This window comes from Epinephelus moara, chromosome 16 (assembly GCF_006386435.1).
Source record: "Epinephelus moara isolate mb chromosome 16, YSFRI_EMoa_1.0, whole genome shotgun sequence".
In the NCBI taxonomy this organism is placed as follows: domain Eukaryota; kingdom Metazoa; phylum Chordata; class Actinopteri; order Perciformes; family Serranidae; genus Epinephelus; species Epinephelus moara.
Genome location: NC_065521.1, coordinates 24,295,012 through 24,311,558, shown reverse-complemented (window position 1 = coordinate 24,311,558; position 16,547 = coordinate 24,295,012). Strand labels below are relative to the sequence as shown.

Sequence of the window (16,547 nt, the reverse complement as noted above, 5' to 3'; positions counted from 1 at the left end):
TTCATTACCTGTTTTTATGTTATGTTACCAGTGTGTTTTATGGCTGCAGCAGGGGTGAAAAAGCCCAAGACAAATTTCCCACTCGTGGGACAATAAAGTTAATCTTGAATCTTGAAATCTTCATAAATATGTTTATATGTAACTGGGTGACAGATCTTACAGGCTGCTAGCTTAACACACATAAACCATGTCTAAATTATATTAATCTGAAACTTCTACTAAAATAACTCTTTACACACAGGCAATTTAGACACTGTTTTTCCACCAGTAATGGTAAATATGCTAAATGACTTATCTGAAGTTGTATTTGGACTTATTTTGTGGGACCATACCAGACATATTTTGTTAAACATCTTAAATATGTCTGGAAGGCCTTTTCAAAAGAGAACAGTACAACAAGGATGTCACAGATTACAGAGACCTCAAAGCCCCCACTTTTAAATTTGAGGCAGATGAATCACCTCTACACTTAAAAAAGATTCCTTGAGCCATGCTCTAAATCCAACAGGAAGTCGGTCATTTCAAATTTACTGTGCAATTTTCGGGCAATTTTCCAGGCACCATCCATCTTTACCTGTCCACAACTGCAGCTGACTCAATAAACAGTAGTAGGTGGATGCAACAAGATGGATTGATGTACCAGTATTTCCTGAATGTTTACTTTTGCAGTTGCTGTTTCTCCCACTCATCTTTGTCATAAAAACTGCAGCAACCTTTACTTCTGAGTAGTCTAGAAGCATTTTACTGTACATATACAAGGATACTGTTGCAAATTAATACTTTTTTATGTGAATTGTCCTTTTCTCAGGACAGTTCACATTCTGCTCTATTTCACATAAAGGACAAACAATTACATTTTTGTAAATATATCTTTAATTTCTTTCATGATATCTGGTATCTTTTTTCAAAACCGATTCACTGAAGGTTTTAAGAGTTGAGAGAGCTACAGAGCATCGCTGCAGATTGAGATTACCTGGACTTCAGTGACTAGAAAGGATAAGATTGCAGCTCTTTTACCAAGGTATGTGGACAAGTAATGGGAAAAGAGAAATACTTGATGTAATGGAACAGAAAAATTGCCTCGCTCTGTTCTTGGGAGCAGACTAAGCCTATTTCACTATAGGACTCCTCTTCTTGATCACGTGCTCCATGTCGGCATGTTCGGATGTGTCTAGTTCGATGTCGTACTTGGCCAGGATCTTCATGATGGGCCTGATCTTCAGCCACCACTGTGTCTTAGGGATGCGGTGCCTGCAACAGACAGAGGAGGGAGATTATTCACCACTGAACGTGTAACCAGGACAGTACATTATATGGGAAACACGTCTTACTCAAAATCTGTGTCTCCTTTCAAGTCAGCAAGTGGTTGGAAGGTGAGCGACCTCTTCCTCATGCCCAGCACACAGGCAGAATCCGGTGTGTTGGCGAAGATACGACCTAATGCACACAGATAGTGAAACAATACAGTTAACATACCATGTAGTCATCATTACTATCAACCACCAAAAAACAGTGTTATTAATTCTTGTAGGCAGTGGTGGAGGAAATATTTAGATCCTTGATTGAAAAGAGTGTTTCACCCCACAAATTATCGTTTGTATATTCATTACTCACCCTGTGTCACGTTGAATTCATGAGGAAAACTTCAGCTAATGAAGAATCCAAAAACTGAGAAAACTCTTGATGAACTGAAGTAAAAGGGGTCCGCCTTTAACAGCAAAACTATGACAAACATCCATCCAACTCTCACACACCTCGTATAATCCAAGTCTCATTATTCAGTCATATGCTCAGCACTTCCCAAACAGACAGCCCTTTCCAGCAGAGAATTGAACTGAAATTACTATCACTATTTAAAACTGAAGTGGAAGTAAAACTTCTTAGAACTTGCTCACCTCAAAGCCAGACTCCATTGACCAAAATAGTAGTTTTACGTCACTGAACATGGGAGCTGCTGGTCTACCTCTGCCTCAGTCCGTGAGTTTGCTTGTGTTACTTAAGTGAATTCAAACTAAGTCCATAAAACACCAAAGGTATACAGTAATACAAACAAACTAAACAACAGATGGCAGTGCCAGACCAGCAGCTCCCATAATCAGTGAGGTAAAATTAAATTTTTTGTCAATAGAGTCTGGCTTTGAAGAGCGCATAGATCTGTTTCACTTTCGGTTCAGTTTTAAATAGTAAGATTCTAGTGAAAATGCATGTGTTTGAGAAGTACTGAGCATACGACTGGATAAATGAGATTTGGATTATACTGAACACACGAGTAATGTGAGTTTGTAAACAGATGTTTTGATGTAGTTTCGCTGTTCCTAAACGTATACTACTAGGACTCATCAAGAATTTTCTCTGCTTTTGGATTCTTAATTCACCATGGAGGCTAAGTTTTCTTCACAAATTCATTGTAACACAGGGTGAGTAACTGATATACAAATAGCCATTTGGAGATACAAAGTATTCCTTTAAGTAAAAGTAGCAATACCATATTGTAAAAGTACTTCATTACACGCAAAAGTCCAGTAATTAAAATCAAGTTGAAGTAAAAGTACAAACGTATTAACAGTTTTGCATCATGTTTTTTATATTTTGATATATATCATTGTATATCGTATGTATTTATTTTTACACGTACTCAGGTCTTCACTGAAAATGAGATCCCAACGTCAGAGGGACTTACTGGATAAATAAAGGTTCTGCAAAATAATATACGCTAGTATCAAAACTAAAAGTATTCATTATTGCCCCCCGTGCTGTGAGTGTTATATGACTACACATTACATAACTGGATTATGATTATTTATGCATTAATGTGTATGTGGCATTTTACTACTAAATTTTAACTATTTCATCAACTGTAGTTTGATACAACAATACACCATATTTTATAAGACGATCATATAATTTGTGCAAAGTAACCAAGTTTTTTAATAATTTAATTCAATAGTTTATTTATAGATTTTATAGTTTATGTAGAATAAGCATATTCATTTGTTCATAATTTCTACTGACTAGTTTACAAAAAATGAAAACATAAGAGAGAATAAACCATGACAGAGATGGGTTTCCTTTTTGAGGACATATATAGTAAATGGCACAATTTTTAATTTACATGCATTCTTTCTTTTTTCTTTTATCCTTCCTCTTCAAACACAGGCATATTTCTGGTACACTGAATCACTTGCAAGGGCCTGCTTTCTCTATGGGCCCCCCACCCCATGTACAGTAAATGTACTTAGTAACTGCTTGTTGGTATTATAAATTCTCAAAATGTGCAACAGAAACATTTGATTTCAGGCTCACATACCATGCCTATAACACTCCTTGAGTTTCTCAGTCAGCCACAGAACAGTCTTTGCACCCATCTTTGTGCCGAAGTTTCTGTCGAAGGGTGTTGGAGTGCCACCCTGCAGTCAATAAAGAACAGATCATCATCAATCAGATTGTAATTTAGGCATTTGGGGACGAAACTGTTCCAAGTAGAGTGGGCGCTTCAAAGCATGAACAGACCTGCTGCATGTGTCCGAGGACGTTCTTACGGCAGTCGAAGACTCCTTTGCCTTCCTCTGAGTACAGGTTGAAGATGAAATCAGTGGTGTAGTTGGCATTAGAGTTCTCATTCCTAATGCCGAATGAAAGTGACACATTATTGTGCTGTTATCTGGAAAGATACAATCTATACATTTCACACCTGCATTGAAACCTACCTGAGAATCAAACCTCTCTTCACTGTTGTCTTCATCTTCTCCACGAGATGACTTACGTTCACCTGAAGTCCACAGACACAAATGTCACTGTCTGAGCTGCAGAGACTCTTTAATGTGAAACCTGGATCAACACATGCTGTGATCAGCTCACCTGCAGGTCTTTAATGGCGAATTTTTCCTCATAGATGTAGGCGGCATCAGCTCCAGCAGCCAGACCAGCCATGGTGGCCAAGTAGCCGCAGTATCCTCCCATAGTCTCAACGATGAACACACGGCGCTTGGTCCCTGCCGCAGACTGCTTGATTCTGTCACAGGTCTGCAGAAAAGAAACACAGGAGAAATTAATTTGACTGTTTTGTTTGGTACATATTTGTGTTTATATGTTGTTGAGGCACTGACAGCGGTGATGGTGTTGAGGGCGGTGTCAGCACCGATGCTGAAGTCAGAGCCAGGGACGTTGTTGGAGACGGTGGCGGGGATAACCACCATGGGAATGCACATCTCCTCATATTTCTCTCTGGCCTGAACCAGCTCCAGACCCCCCACAAAGGCCTGCAGCGAGGGACAAGATGATTTGTTTCAGTGGTGTTCTGGTGAGGGAGAAATCAGCCAACACTGACATGACCTCTGGTTTTAAAGAAGAATTGCTGTCATGTCTTTTTACCTCAAATCCACCGATGATCACCAAAGCGTGGATGTTGAATTTGGCAATATTCTGGCTGATTTCCTCCAACAATTTACCTGGAAGAGTTCTTTGGGAGAAAAATTACACAGTGAGAAGTTGTAGTGTTAGGACAGAAACGGTACCACCCTAAAAAAAAAAAAAGTACTAGCGACTCATGTTTTACCTCTTGGTGCCCAGCATTGAGCCTCCTTTTCCAGTCCAGCCAGACACTGAGGTCCAGGTGATAGGCTCAACCTGAAATGAGAAAAAAATACTGAATATTTTATAAAACAAATTTTAAAACATGAACAACTGTTTGGAAACAGAGGCAAATAACTCAAGGTTTGTTTTACAGTGTATCAGCTGAGGTGTAACGTTAGCTAGCTCAGTGGTGCTAGGTGAGCTAGCAGTAGAAACATGCTTCCTTCTGCACGGTGATGCAGTTGACAGGTGTAGTGCATCCACCCATCCATCCATCCATCCATCCATCCATCCATTTTCAATGGTTTATCTGAAGCCGGGTTGCAGGGGCAGCAGGCCGAGCAAAGCACCCCAGACGTCCCTCTCCCCAGCAACGCTTTCCAGCTCCTCCTGGGGGATCCTGAGGCGTTCCCAGGCCAGATGAGATATAATGTATAATCCCTCCAGCGTGTTCTGGGTCTGCCCCAGGGCCTCCCACCAGTTGGATGTGCCAAGAACACATCTAACAGGAGGCGCTCAGGAAGCATCCTGATCAGATGCCCAAACCACCTCAACTGGCTGCTTTCAACATGAAGGAGCAGAGACTCCACTCCGAGCTCTCTCCAGATGTCTGAGCTCCAGTCTGGTGTCGCAGATTGGACCATGGGTGTAGTTTATTAGACAGAAAATAGGTCTGTACATTATCTACATTAACCGCGGGTCATGCTTTCTGGAAAGAGACATTGCTTTTGAGCTTTTCAAATGGATTTTTTTGGCGTTTTAAACACTACATCTAGTCCCATTATATTGGAGAGGAGTCAGATATCTTTATGGCTGATATCTCCAACACTCTGCAACTCACACCAAAACAATCTAGCTTGATAAATAACAGCACAGGTAAGAGTAAATATATGTATTTTTCACCAAATCATAACAAAAGGAGGTCTGGGCAAAGGGGGGAATATGTATGTACCTGTCCATGAGCCAGACCGTCAAAGCCGTCATGGACAGCCAACATGGAGTGACCCTGGATGATGCCCATCCTGACCGCAGCACGGACGGCAGCGTTCATACCAGCGCAGGGAGCTCCAATGTTCATGATGGCCACATTGATGTTGCTCTGGTCAGTAAGAGAGAGAGAAGGAGATGACTGAAGAGTAAGTTATTGAGAAAAAAAATAATGGTGTAAATGGTAAAATCTTGACTTTTAATTTATCTTTATTAACGAACGGTCCTTACCTTAGTGTCTGGGGGGTTGATGTGAGCCAGCAGCTTGTATGTGTTCCAGTTGTTCTCAAAACTCCTGCACACCATAAATAAGGTTGAGTGCTGGTTGTTCAGAGCTATCCACTCTTTTCTTTTTACTTGTTTGAATTCTGGTATTAATCGATTTCTGTGATAAGACTGATGGGTTTGTACTTTCTGTTTGTACTTTATCTTGTATATTTCCTCTGTTCATTGCATTGAGACTGTGCTAATATGAAGCCTGGAGTGTGACAACAAAATTATTATAGACTTTCACAGTATCTAATTATAGTCAATTAATAAATTGACCAAATTATAAAAAGTCAAATCTAACTAAAAAGATCATTTCATTTACCAGGTAATAATTCTGTTTCCTTCCCATGTTTTCAAATTATGAATTAATAATAACGCTTTAAAATGATGTATCAATGGGACTGCTCATTATGATTACACTCCGCTACATTTAAGAGGACAATACTCACTTTCCCCTGAGCTTGATGGCCTCATCAAATCTGCCCTCGGCCATGGCGGCAGTCACATCTTTGGTCTGTAGCAAAGTGAGCGACAGAGACAAAAATGAAGAAACCCCTTACTGTGATGTCAGGGTACACAAAATTCCAGAACACAAAGAGAAACACAAGCAATAAAGTACAGTAAATATTTTGACGTACCACTTGCACACACTCCATGAGCGGCAGTCTGACTGCCTGGTTCCCGGACAAGCTGACCACACAGGCAGGAGTATCTGGAGTGGCCTCCAGCAGCGCCATCACCGCCTCCACACCCATCCTGCTGCCCTGGACACGCACACACACAGAGTCAGATCATCAGGTGTCTGTGTATGAGGTGCTCACTGGCCTTTATCTGTTGGTGTTTTATTGAGACACTTACCAAGATTCTGTCGAAGGCGGACGGTGTTCCTCCTCTCTGTACGTGTCCGAGGATAGTGGTGCGAGTATCAAAGCCAAGCCTGTCAGTCACCAGCTGGTGAAAAATGAGTCCACCTGTTAGTGGCATGTTGTCTGCACAACTCAAAATAACACTTTACCACACTGACATTAGAAAGAAGGACTTGCCTTCTTGATCTGGTCAGATGTAATCGGTTTGCCATCTCTGGACATCGCACCCTCAGCCACAATGATCACATTCAGACGACATCCTCGGGCTCTTTGCTAAAAACAAAAACAAAAAGAGGGAATAAAAACATATGTGTGCAATCTGACTGACACATGTTTATGTTTACACATGATGAGGGAATTTCCATCTGCAAATAAAGACACACATACATCTGTCAGCCTCCTGCACAGGTGGTTCTCCCAGTCATCATCTGGTGGCATCTCTGGAATGAACACCCAGTCTGCACCGCAGGCAAGAGCTGTCACCAGGGCCAGGTACCTGCAGCCAGACACAAACACAAGATAAACCCATGTACCAACAACATCTGTACCAGGGGCGGAGCAAGACACTCAGGACTCAGCTCAAACCTACAGTAAGGGTGTCTGGGACATGCTACCCTGGAGCGAAGTTTTCCTTCCCATTTTCAGCTGCTGTACGCACCATTTATCAATCCATTTGAGAAAACAGAATGCCTAAAAATCTGTACATCTTTTGGGGACGACATGACTGTTGCCAAGGAAAAAAACATCCTGAAGAGCCTTCATTGTATTTTACGTCTAATTGTTCTCCACCTGTCTTCATTATTCTGACACTATAACACAACAGATGCTGACTTACTGTTCGTATTGCCACCTGAAGAGAGGCAAAATTTGTCTAATGTTACTTCTTTTAGTTATATAACAAAATTGGTATAGCTGCTATGCTCTTCAGCACTTGTACCAACTCTCTATATGTATAAAAGGTGCTCCAAGTGTAGCCAGCTTCAAATCTAACTCATCAGCTGTTCTCCTTTTGTTAACTGATTTATGCTCTTTTAGTTGATCTAATGCACTCTTCCCTTTTAATCTTTTATTCCTGAGCTCTTTTACTGGTTTTATTAGTAACTGTATTCTACTGTGACTCTTTTATCTGCTCACTTGTTGAGCACTTTGAATTGCTGATGTGTATGAATTGTGCTATTTAAATAAACTTGCCTTGCCTAGGAATTTTGTGCGAAGGAGGTTACTAATCTTGAAATGTAATTTTGTTTCACTATGCTGGAGTGTAAATGTTAAGCTGACAAGTCAGTTGAATCTATGCCATAATCATCTGGGCTGCTCTAATTACAAATTAAGGATCAACAATCCAAACTGAATGTGGTCTTTAATAGGCCAACAGAAGAACATTTACTCTAATATGTGAGATTTCTTTAGGGAACAGCACAGTAGGATAAACAACAGGGGCATAAATTATTACCTGTATGACACAAAGTTGAAGGTATAAACCTGAAAGATTCAGGGCTTTTGAGAAAATATACGTCAGGCATAAGTAAACATTATTTTGAGGGCATCTTGCATCCTTATGTTGATATACTGTATGAACCCTATTGAAACAACTTGTTGAGGTATGAAATTCTGTTTTTTTTGCCCTTAGTTTCAATAGCCAACAATAAATATGTGACAAGAAATGAGGGGAAAGACAGATAGGATGCAATGACTCTCTAAACAGGGACATTATAAGTACAATGTCACCATCTTAAACCACTTGGATTCCTTGAATGAGGCAATTGTTAAAAATATCTGTGATGGTTTTACTGTTCATAATGTTATTTTTTACCCTGAACTAAACACGAAACAGCAATTTGTTTATGTGATGCATGTTGAGATAAAAACACAAGGTACTGACCCACAGTGTCTGCCCATCACCTCCAGGATAAACGTCCTCTGGTGGCTGTGGATGAACAGAGAGCATTTTTTACAAATACAAAAAAAAGTTGTTAAGAATATTTTGTATAAGAGAGTGAATCTGTGAATAAATCTGTGACTGAGTAAATAAAACTAATCTTGTCTGTCACTGTGTGCATGGAGGGAGCGCTACAGTGATATCTGACCTCTGTGCAGTTGTGGTGATGGCATCCACCACCTCAATGATGCGGTGCAGGGCGGAGTCAGTGCCAATGGTCATGTCGGTGCCACAGAAGTCGTTGTCAATGGAGCCCACCATGCCCACGATGTTCAGGTGGGAAGATTTCTTGGCTTCTGCTTCTGTGATCTTACCTGCAGAAATTTTTTAAGAACAATGATAGTAACATTGATACAAAGAAACATATGCCTGGAAACAGTATTTCTTCCTTTACTCGCCCGTTGATCATAGATCTGTTAAATACCTTCCACTTTATTGGATTATTAGGATCATACACCAAATTTTATCTTAATGCATCTAATAGATGTTGAGATGTTGAGGTTGAACCAAACTGACCATAGCCAATAGGTCCAAGGGGGTGAAAACTTTTTAGAGGCACTTCCTCATGAAGGCACATGATACCATTTTTTAGTGATGGATGAGGAAACAGAGAGTGCAGGCTGAGATTTTGACACAACTGAGGGAATACAGCTGCAGGATTTTACAGTTTCCCTAAACATTTGTCTCTTTACCAGCTTGGATGAGGTCACGCAGCAGTGCACTCCAGTCAGTCCTGAACTGGTTGGCTCCTGTCAGACTGCCGTCTCCTCCGATCACACACAGGTTGGTGATGCCCAGCTTCACTAGGTTACATGCTGCCTTCAGACGACCCTCTCTGGTGCGGAAGTCCTTGCAGCGAGCGCTGCCGATGACAGTACCTCCCTGACACGTGAGAGGAGAAGCTACAGTAACTGATACACAAACATCTTATTCCTTTAAAGGATGAAGAATGTAATAATGCAGTGAGTGCTGACATATAACCCCACAATATTTTCCACCACAGGTATCCAATATTTACCACTTGAAAATATTAGAAGGGATGTGCATTAGAGTGACTCATTAAGATGCCTTGGAGTCACACTGAGTGAGGCTGCATCCTGTTTTGAGTAAATAAAGTAGACACTTTAGAAATGATATCCTTGAAATTTACCATGGCTCATTCCCAAAGCCACCGCTCACTTACACACACTTCATAAATCTTAGCTTCATCATTTCATCTTCACCTGCCAGGACTGAGATGATTGAAGGAAACGTGAAACAAGACCGAACCATATGATTACATCTTCATCATCCTTCAGTTACAGGGGACAAGGTCATTTAATGTCATCACTCAAAATTCACGTTTCTCGTGTTATCAGCGCCTGTAATGAGGAAGATGTTGACTGCAAGTGGAGTAGATGTGTTAAAGGTTAAAGGATCAGTTCGCCCATATAACAAAATAAATAAATAAATCTTCTCATTAACCTCTGTGTCCAGCCAGGCCAAGGTCAATTTTATCTGTCCTCCAGATACTACTGACCGCCTACTGACAAGGAGAGTTTGCATGCTGTGTTAGAGGTATGACTGTCAACACTGTCCTAGCTCTTAAGAGGGTGGATTGACGGTACCGGAGGTATTGAAAAACAAATTTAAAAAGACATGGAATATCTGAATTATGCATCTAAATGCTTCTTTTTGATACTTCAGACTGTTTTGTAATAGTAAAATGGTGTCAAGGACTGAATGATAGTGTGGTTGGATCTCTATGATATAAAACCTGTGTTCCTCAAAAAAAAAAAAAAAAAAAAAAAAAAAGAACAAAACTACATCTGCATGGCTGGACAGCAGTAAAGGTATGTGTCCGGGAAACACAAACAAATGCAGACACATCTGATTATTAAAAAATTACCAGTGGAACTTATTGGATCCTGAGTAAAATGGCAAGACTAGGACACAGAAGCTCTGGCTTGTGTTGGAGAGGTGATGTTACTTGTGGCACTCTCTCACACATGTTGTATACATGTCCCATGATAAACCTTCTATGGTCTAAGATTATCACCTTTATTCAATGCAGTGATGACTTCCTCACTGTTTGCCTACTAGGCGTCCAGATCTTCTGGTGCAGAATACTACTTATTACTTGATGTAGCATTATGCTGCGACACTAGAGAACTAAAGGAGATATATCAGTGAAGGAATGGATAGACGACATAGCTAAAATTTCCTCCTATGAAATATTATTTTCGAAACTGATGGAGAGGCAAGATATCTACATTCAAATATGAGGGGTTTTTGTTACAGTAACGTGATGTCCTGAAGAGCTCCAGCCTTTCAAATTAAAGGTTCAGTGTGTAGGATTTAGGGGCATGTATTCGCAGAAATGTTTTATATGATGTATTCATCAGTGTATAATCACCTGAAAAAAGAAAAGTGTTGGGTTTTTGTTACCTTAGAATGAGCTGTTTATATCTATGTAGGGAGTGGGACCTCTTCTATGGAGTCTGCTATATTGATCTACAGTAGCCCAGGACGGACAAATCAAACAATAGCTCTAGATAGGGCCATCACCGGTTTTGCATCGGCCACTGTAGTTCTCCTGTACACTTGGCACACAGGAGAAATTTCAGTTCTGCAAACTCATCCCCGGATGCCACTAATCCTACACACTAGATCTTAAACACACACACACACACACACACACACACACACACACACACACACACACACAAAATGATCTGGGTACAAATCCACTGGCTGGCCGGGGCCCTTCTGTGTGGAGTTTGCATGTTCTCCCAGTGTCAGTATGGGTTTTCTAGGGGTTCTATTGCTCCCATAATCCAGAGACATGCAAGTTAGGTTAACTGGGGACTCTAAACTGCCCATAAGTGTGAATGTCAGTGTGAATGGTTGTCTGTCTCTATGTGTCAGCCCTGTGATAGTCTGGTGATCTGTCCAGGGTGTACCTCGCCTATATTTTGACATTTTGCTGTGATACATTTTACAGGTGTTGAATGTATGGTTTTCCTTTGAGAAAACAATTTAAAAAATGACATAAATAAAAAATAGAACACCACAAACGCTGCTCTGAGTGTGTTTACTCGGCTGCACATCACTCACCAGCTGCAGCATCATGGACACACTCTCCCATGTAGCCGGGCGAATGTTGTCTCCTCCGTCCACCAGACCCTGGTAGCCCTGCAGCAACATGTTAACACACACTGAGGTTGAACAAAGACACAGTTATGCCTGATGTACTGCTTTTTATCAGTGTCAGAAACAGCAGATATGTTCATACAAGGAATTGTTTTGATGTTTTGGTGCATGACGATAAAGTGCAAAGTTTCAGGATCCCTGTGCTGTCTTTATTTGCAGCATCATGACATGTCAGTGCACTGTAGACTGCATGTGGCCCGTACCTCATGAACAAAGTAGACTTTGGCTCCAGTGTAGAGACCGACTCTGACTGTGGCTCTCACAGCAGCGTTCATACCTGAGACACAAATGACACATGATGACTGAGGTCAGATTTAGTCAAATTATAAGACAATGTCAGACCCTGTTCAACACTTCTTGTCAGATATAATCTTAAGACCTAACTTTTTAGTGACTTGACCTGCACACTGGGCACAGATGAGACAAAAATAGTTTGTAGGACTGTATGTCTTGTGTACCATCTCTCCCTAGGATGTCCAGTACATTAAAGGCCACAGTGTGAGCTTGTGTTGTGGCCGCCTGGCATGTTGCAGCTCTTGTTTCACCAGACAGCAGCTGAGGATTGGGGGCGTTTCTCTTCTTCATACCAGAAAAAGGTCATCATCACTAAAATTAGCCTCAAAGACGTTAAAATAAGGGGACACTTGGACAGATAACAGAAAGGGGTAGAGCAGGTTTGGAGAGACTGCACAGGAATATGACATGAAAATGAGATACTGTCCAGTTAAACTTCAAGTAGAGTTGATGGAGTCATTTGTTATAGGAGCCTAATGCCTGTTTTTATGTTTAACAAAGGAAAACACAGCCTGTGTTAGGCATTAGATGATCAGTACATTTCATGTCACAGTTTTCCTGGCCAAAATAATTCCGCTCATGATATCATCCCGATAATCATCAAAATAAACTCTTAAAGCGGAACTTAAACACACTGGAATCACCGTATCTTACATTTAGTTAAGAAACAAATAGACTGGGCACACGTCTTTTTTTTCAGGCTTTTCAACTATTTGAAATGGCATCATATCTTTCTTTTCATCAATGTGATATTCAGCTTATTGAGTTTCACAAAAATAGACAGATGAAGGTTCATTATATAATCATGCTAAGCTTTCTCTGCCCACCCAACCCCAACCCTCCGCCCGCCACCCTCCATGGCATGGCACAGCAACGCCCAAACTAAAACTAAAGAAAAGGATAAAATGAAGTAAAATGAAATTAAATGAATTTAATATAATTGAGTAAATAAGTAAATGGAGAGGGATGAAAAGAAAAAAGATAAATAAAATAAAATAAAATAAAATGTAACAAAAGTAAATCAGTAAAATGGGAGGGAGACTAAAATAAAATAAAATTAAAAAATAAAATAAAATTCAACAAAAGCAAATCAGTAAAAGGGGAAGGAGACAAAATAAAATACAATAAAATAAAACAAAATGTAACAAAAGTAAATCAGAAAAAGGGGAAGGAGACAAAAATAAAATAAAATAAAATGAAACAAAAGTAAATATGTAGAAGGGGAAGGAAACTAAACTAAACTAAAATAAAATGTAACAACAGTAAATCTGCAAAAGGGGAACAAGACAAAAATGAAATAAATTAAAAAATAAAATAAAATGTAAGAATAGTAAATTGGAAAAAGGGGAGCAAGAAAGAGAGAAAAAAAAGAAATACATTTCAAAGTTACATGGTTTGATTAACTGTTTTGACGGTCGTGAAGTTGTGCCATATCACATTACAATATCATATCTTTTAATATAAAATATGCCAATGCTTGATTAAAATCTCGTGGCTTTTGAGGTTGGTGTGTGTGCAGCCTGCTTTCACAGTCTCTTTTATTATTGGTTGCCCAGCAGGTTCTTTGGGTGCTGTTAGACATGATATCCATGATAATCCCAGTAATGGAAATTCACCACAACTAACTGTGATCCGTGATGAAATTAGATATCAGATCCCATGCCCGGCCTGTATAAATATCTTAATGATTTTCTTAATCTACTACACAATTGACTCTGTGCTTTGTCTGTCACATGTAAGGACATTTAAAACTTTGCTGGACCTTCATAAAACACACGTGGTGTCATGAATCCAAGACGTAATCTTTCTATCATCACAGCCAAACATCCATCACCCTGTGACAGCTGGCCTTCAACTGTGCCACTCTAACATCTTGGAAAATGTTGCTTGCCCTTTCTGTTCTCTGGCTCCTGAACTTACATCAGATGTCGTGCAGATCAGAGCATTAACATGATACTTTATTGGCTCAGAGGCCGCGGCTCCTGCAGCTGGTTGGGATTCAGTGTTGTGCTCAGTCTCATCAGCAGGGAAGGGAAGATGCTGTCTGAGGGCTTTTACTCCCCTCTGACTCATTTTAGATTTTAGTACTTCAAAATAAAGCTGTGATGACATAATAGAGCCTCATCCTCTGCTTACCTTGGGCGTCTCCTCCTGACGTCAGCACAGCAATGGAGCGTCCCACCCCCATTGTTGTGGGGTCCATGGTTGGGTGGAGATCCTTGGACATGTTTCCAGAGGATCCTGAGCAAACAGGTGGTCACAACGAAGGGGGAAAAAAGAGAAAGAACAGAGCTGCTCTTCTGTCACTCTCTGCTCCTCAGGGGAGGCACAAGTGAAAGCACTGGCTTTATAGACTACTGTTCCCGAGCCCCCTCCCACTGACACCCTCCACCCTCCACCCTCCACCACTCACTCACAACTCTACTAAATATACATCAGGCCCAGTGACCACCTGCAGGAGACGGTTACAGACGGGGAAACACAATGACACATGGCTCTTATGTAGCAGGAAACAGTTTGAAGGCATTATAGTTTCAATTAATATGTACAAAGCAACAAAAATAATTAAATCTTAAACTTTTTGGTTTATTTTGACACTTCTACACATGAAATTAGCCCTGAGCAGAACAGCTCCTGCTCAGAAAGACTCATGAACTCAGACATGTCAATTAACAGATTAGTTGTTCAACACAAAATCAAGAAATTTTATAATCTTGTCATCACAGCTAGATTTAAAAGCCTTTCTTCCTGTTATGGCATTGTAAATTTTTTTTTTTTTTTTTTGAATAGTCCGTTTCATAACATTCAATTAAACTCCTTGGAAACTAAATTAATTGTATTTGACTTTTAATAGCCTCATTAACATGTACTGTACTGTATGTATTATCAGTCTTCTCTCTCCACAGAATACTGTGTTGCACTGGACTGTGTAGTGGCAAGAATCTTGCTAGACAATGCGTATCACACTATGGAGGTTATGATTTAAAGGAGCTCTATGTGAAAATCAGGGTACATAAGTTGTCTGGACATGGTTTTCAACATGGAGGTGGCTGAGCTGGCAGCCAGCAGCTAATCCCATAAACAGCACTTAACAACAGCAACAGTGACCAGAGGGTGAGCACTACACTTACACAATGATGGCATCCCTATATCAGTGACACATGTGCACAGTCCAAAGCTGCGACGAAGAGCGAGCCAGTGGGATGCACACACACAGGGACTTTCATACACCAACATGCACGTGCGTCCGGAACATCCACCAAAACAAAAAACGGACAAGCTTGGATTACAACACACTGAGGGAGCGTGACTTCATGCTCTGCTCAGGACGCTGTTACTCCTCTATATCTTTACGTAACGAATAATTGTTTGCTGCTACATCAATGCTCTGAATTTAGCAAACAAACCACACAATCTAAATCAGCAGTTGAAATGTACCTCTTTGTACATCCCCTTTTATATACATTAAACACATGCATTAAACTAGTGGGACAACACAGCTTCAGCCATAGTACGACGCCACTGGTGCGGTGTGGGGTTTCTGCTTAAGGGCACCTTGCACCTGCAGAGTGCGGACTGGAAGCTGGAGAGGTGCCACAGGGACTTAAACTGGCAACCCTCCAGTTCCCAATCCAAGTCTGCGTGGACTGAACTACTGCCGCCCCAATATAATAATAATATTTTACAATATACTGCAATATTATAAGCAATGCGATACATTGCGATTTTAAAAGAGAAGCTAGTGGTGCATCCTTTATGACTCTGCCTGTTTCATAGGCCTGTGTTCTTTGTGATAATGCTAGAGTGGAAAAGTCAAATGACTGAAGATAGCTTACAGCTTAACAGCTTAAACCTGTAGCAAAATCAACCACTGCCACGAATCTTTGCATGTAAATTAATTAAAAATCATGTGTTTTTGAGAATTGATATAGTATCACAACACGTATCGCAATACTCATGTGCATTGGTGTTTTCTTTCACCCCTCGCATGGCCAGACGCTGATGCACCTTGTCACATGTTTACTGAAACATGCTTAAATTCTACATCAGAGGGGTATTCCAGGTAGGAGGTTCAACAAACTCTGAGTCTAACCCTGAACTCTGAGTTGATTTACTCTGAGATGGGAAACTCTGAGTTACCAGTTCCAGAACAGCTGATTTGAGTTAGTTCAGTCAACTCTGAGTATGTTCACTCTGAGTTCAGCCGACAATAAAAAGCCATCATCAATGGAGCTCCGACTCCACGATTCACCATGGCAACAGGTAAATAAAAGACAGCGCCTCCATTTTAATCCAGTGGATGTAGAGATATTAATGCATGTGTAGCAGACGGTGCACGTTTATCTTTAAAAGAAGAGCCTGAGTCAGAGCGAGGAAAGTGTAAATAAGTTAACCATAAAGTTAATAAAAAAGTTTTATTCAGTGTT

The 16,547-nt window shown here is 40.5% G+C and overlaps 1 protein-coding gene across 1 annotated transcript; it reads right to left on the bottom strand.

The window, feature by feature from the left end:
- Positions 1–745: 745 nt before the first annotated feature.
- On the bottom strand, positions 746–14,433 carry pfkma (phosphofructokinase, muscle a). Its single transcript, XM_050065843.1, has 22 exons — positions 14,257–14,433; positions 12,030–12,103; positions 11,731–11,808; positions 9,327–9,516; positions 8,783–8,948; positions 8,578–8,622; positions 7,083–7,191; positions 6,873–6,968; positions 6,688–6,780; positions 6,468–6,593; positions 6,279–6,343; positions 5,791–5,854; positions 5,525–5,671; positions 4,556–4,626; positions 4,372–4,459; positions 4,107–4,259; positions 3,859–4,023; positions 3,708–3,769; positions 3,511–3,622; positions 3,308–3,407; positions 1,332–1,437; positions 746–1,251 (listed from the first exon to the last, which is right to left on the bottom strand). The coding sequence occupies exons 1-22, from the start codon at positions 14,345–14,347 to the stop codon at positions 1,110–1,112; spliced, it is 2,343 nt and encodes a 780-aa protein (XP_049921800.1). The 5' UTR covers positions 14,348–14,433; the 3' UTR covers positions 746–1,109.
- Positions 14,434–16,547: the final 2,114 nt, after the last annotated feature.

What these genes read in the sequence shown, in the direction of transcription:
- pfkma (XM_050065843.1), bottom strand. Translation starts at nt 14,347, where the DNA reads ATGTCCAAGGATCTCCACCCAACCATGGACCCCACAACAATGGGGGTG. An exon ending in GCGTGACCTCATCCAAGCTG is followed by an intron (nt 8,949 to 9,326) that starts GTAAAGAGACAA and finishes AAATTTCTGCAG; the next exon opens with GTAAGATCACAGAAGCAGAA. An exon ending in TCATGGAGTGTGTGCAAGTG is followed by an intron (nt 6,344 to 6,467) that starts GTACGTCAAAAT and finishes ACTTTGCTACAG; the next exon opens with ACCAAAGATGTGACTGCCGC.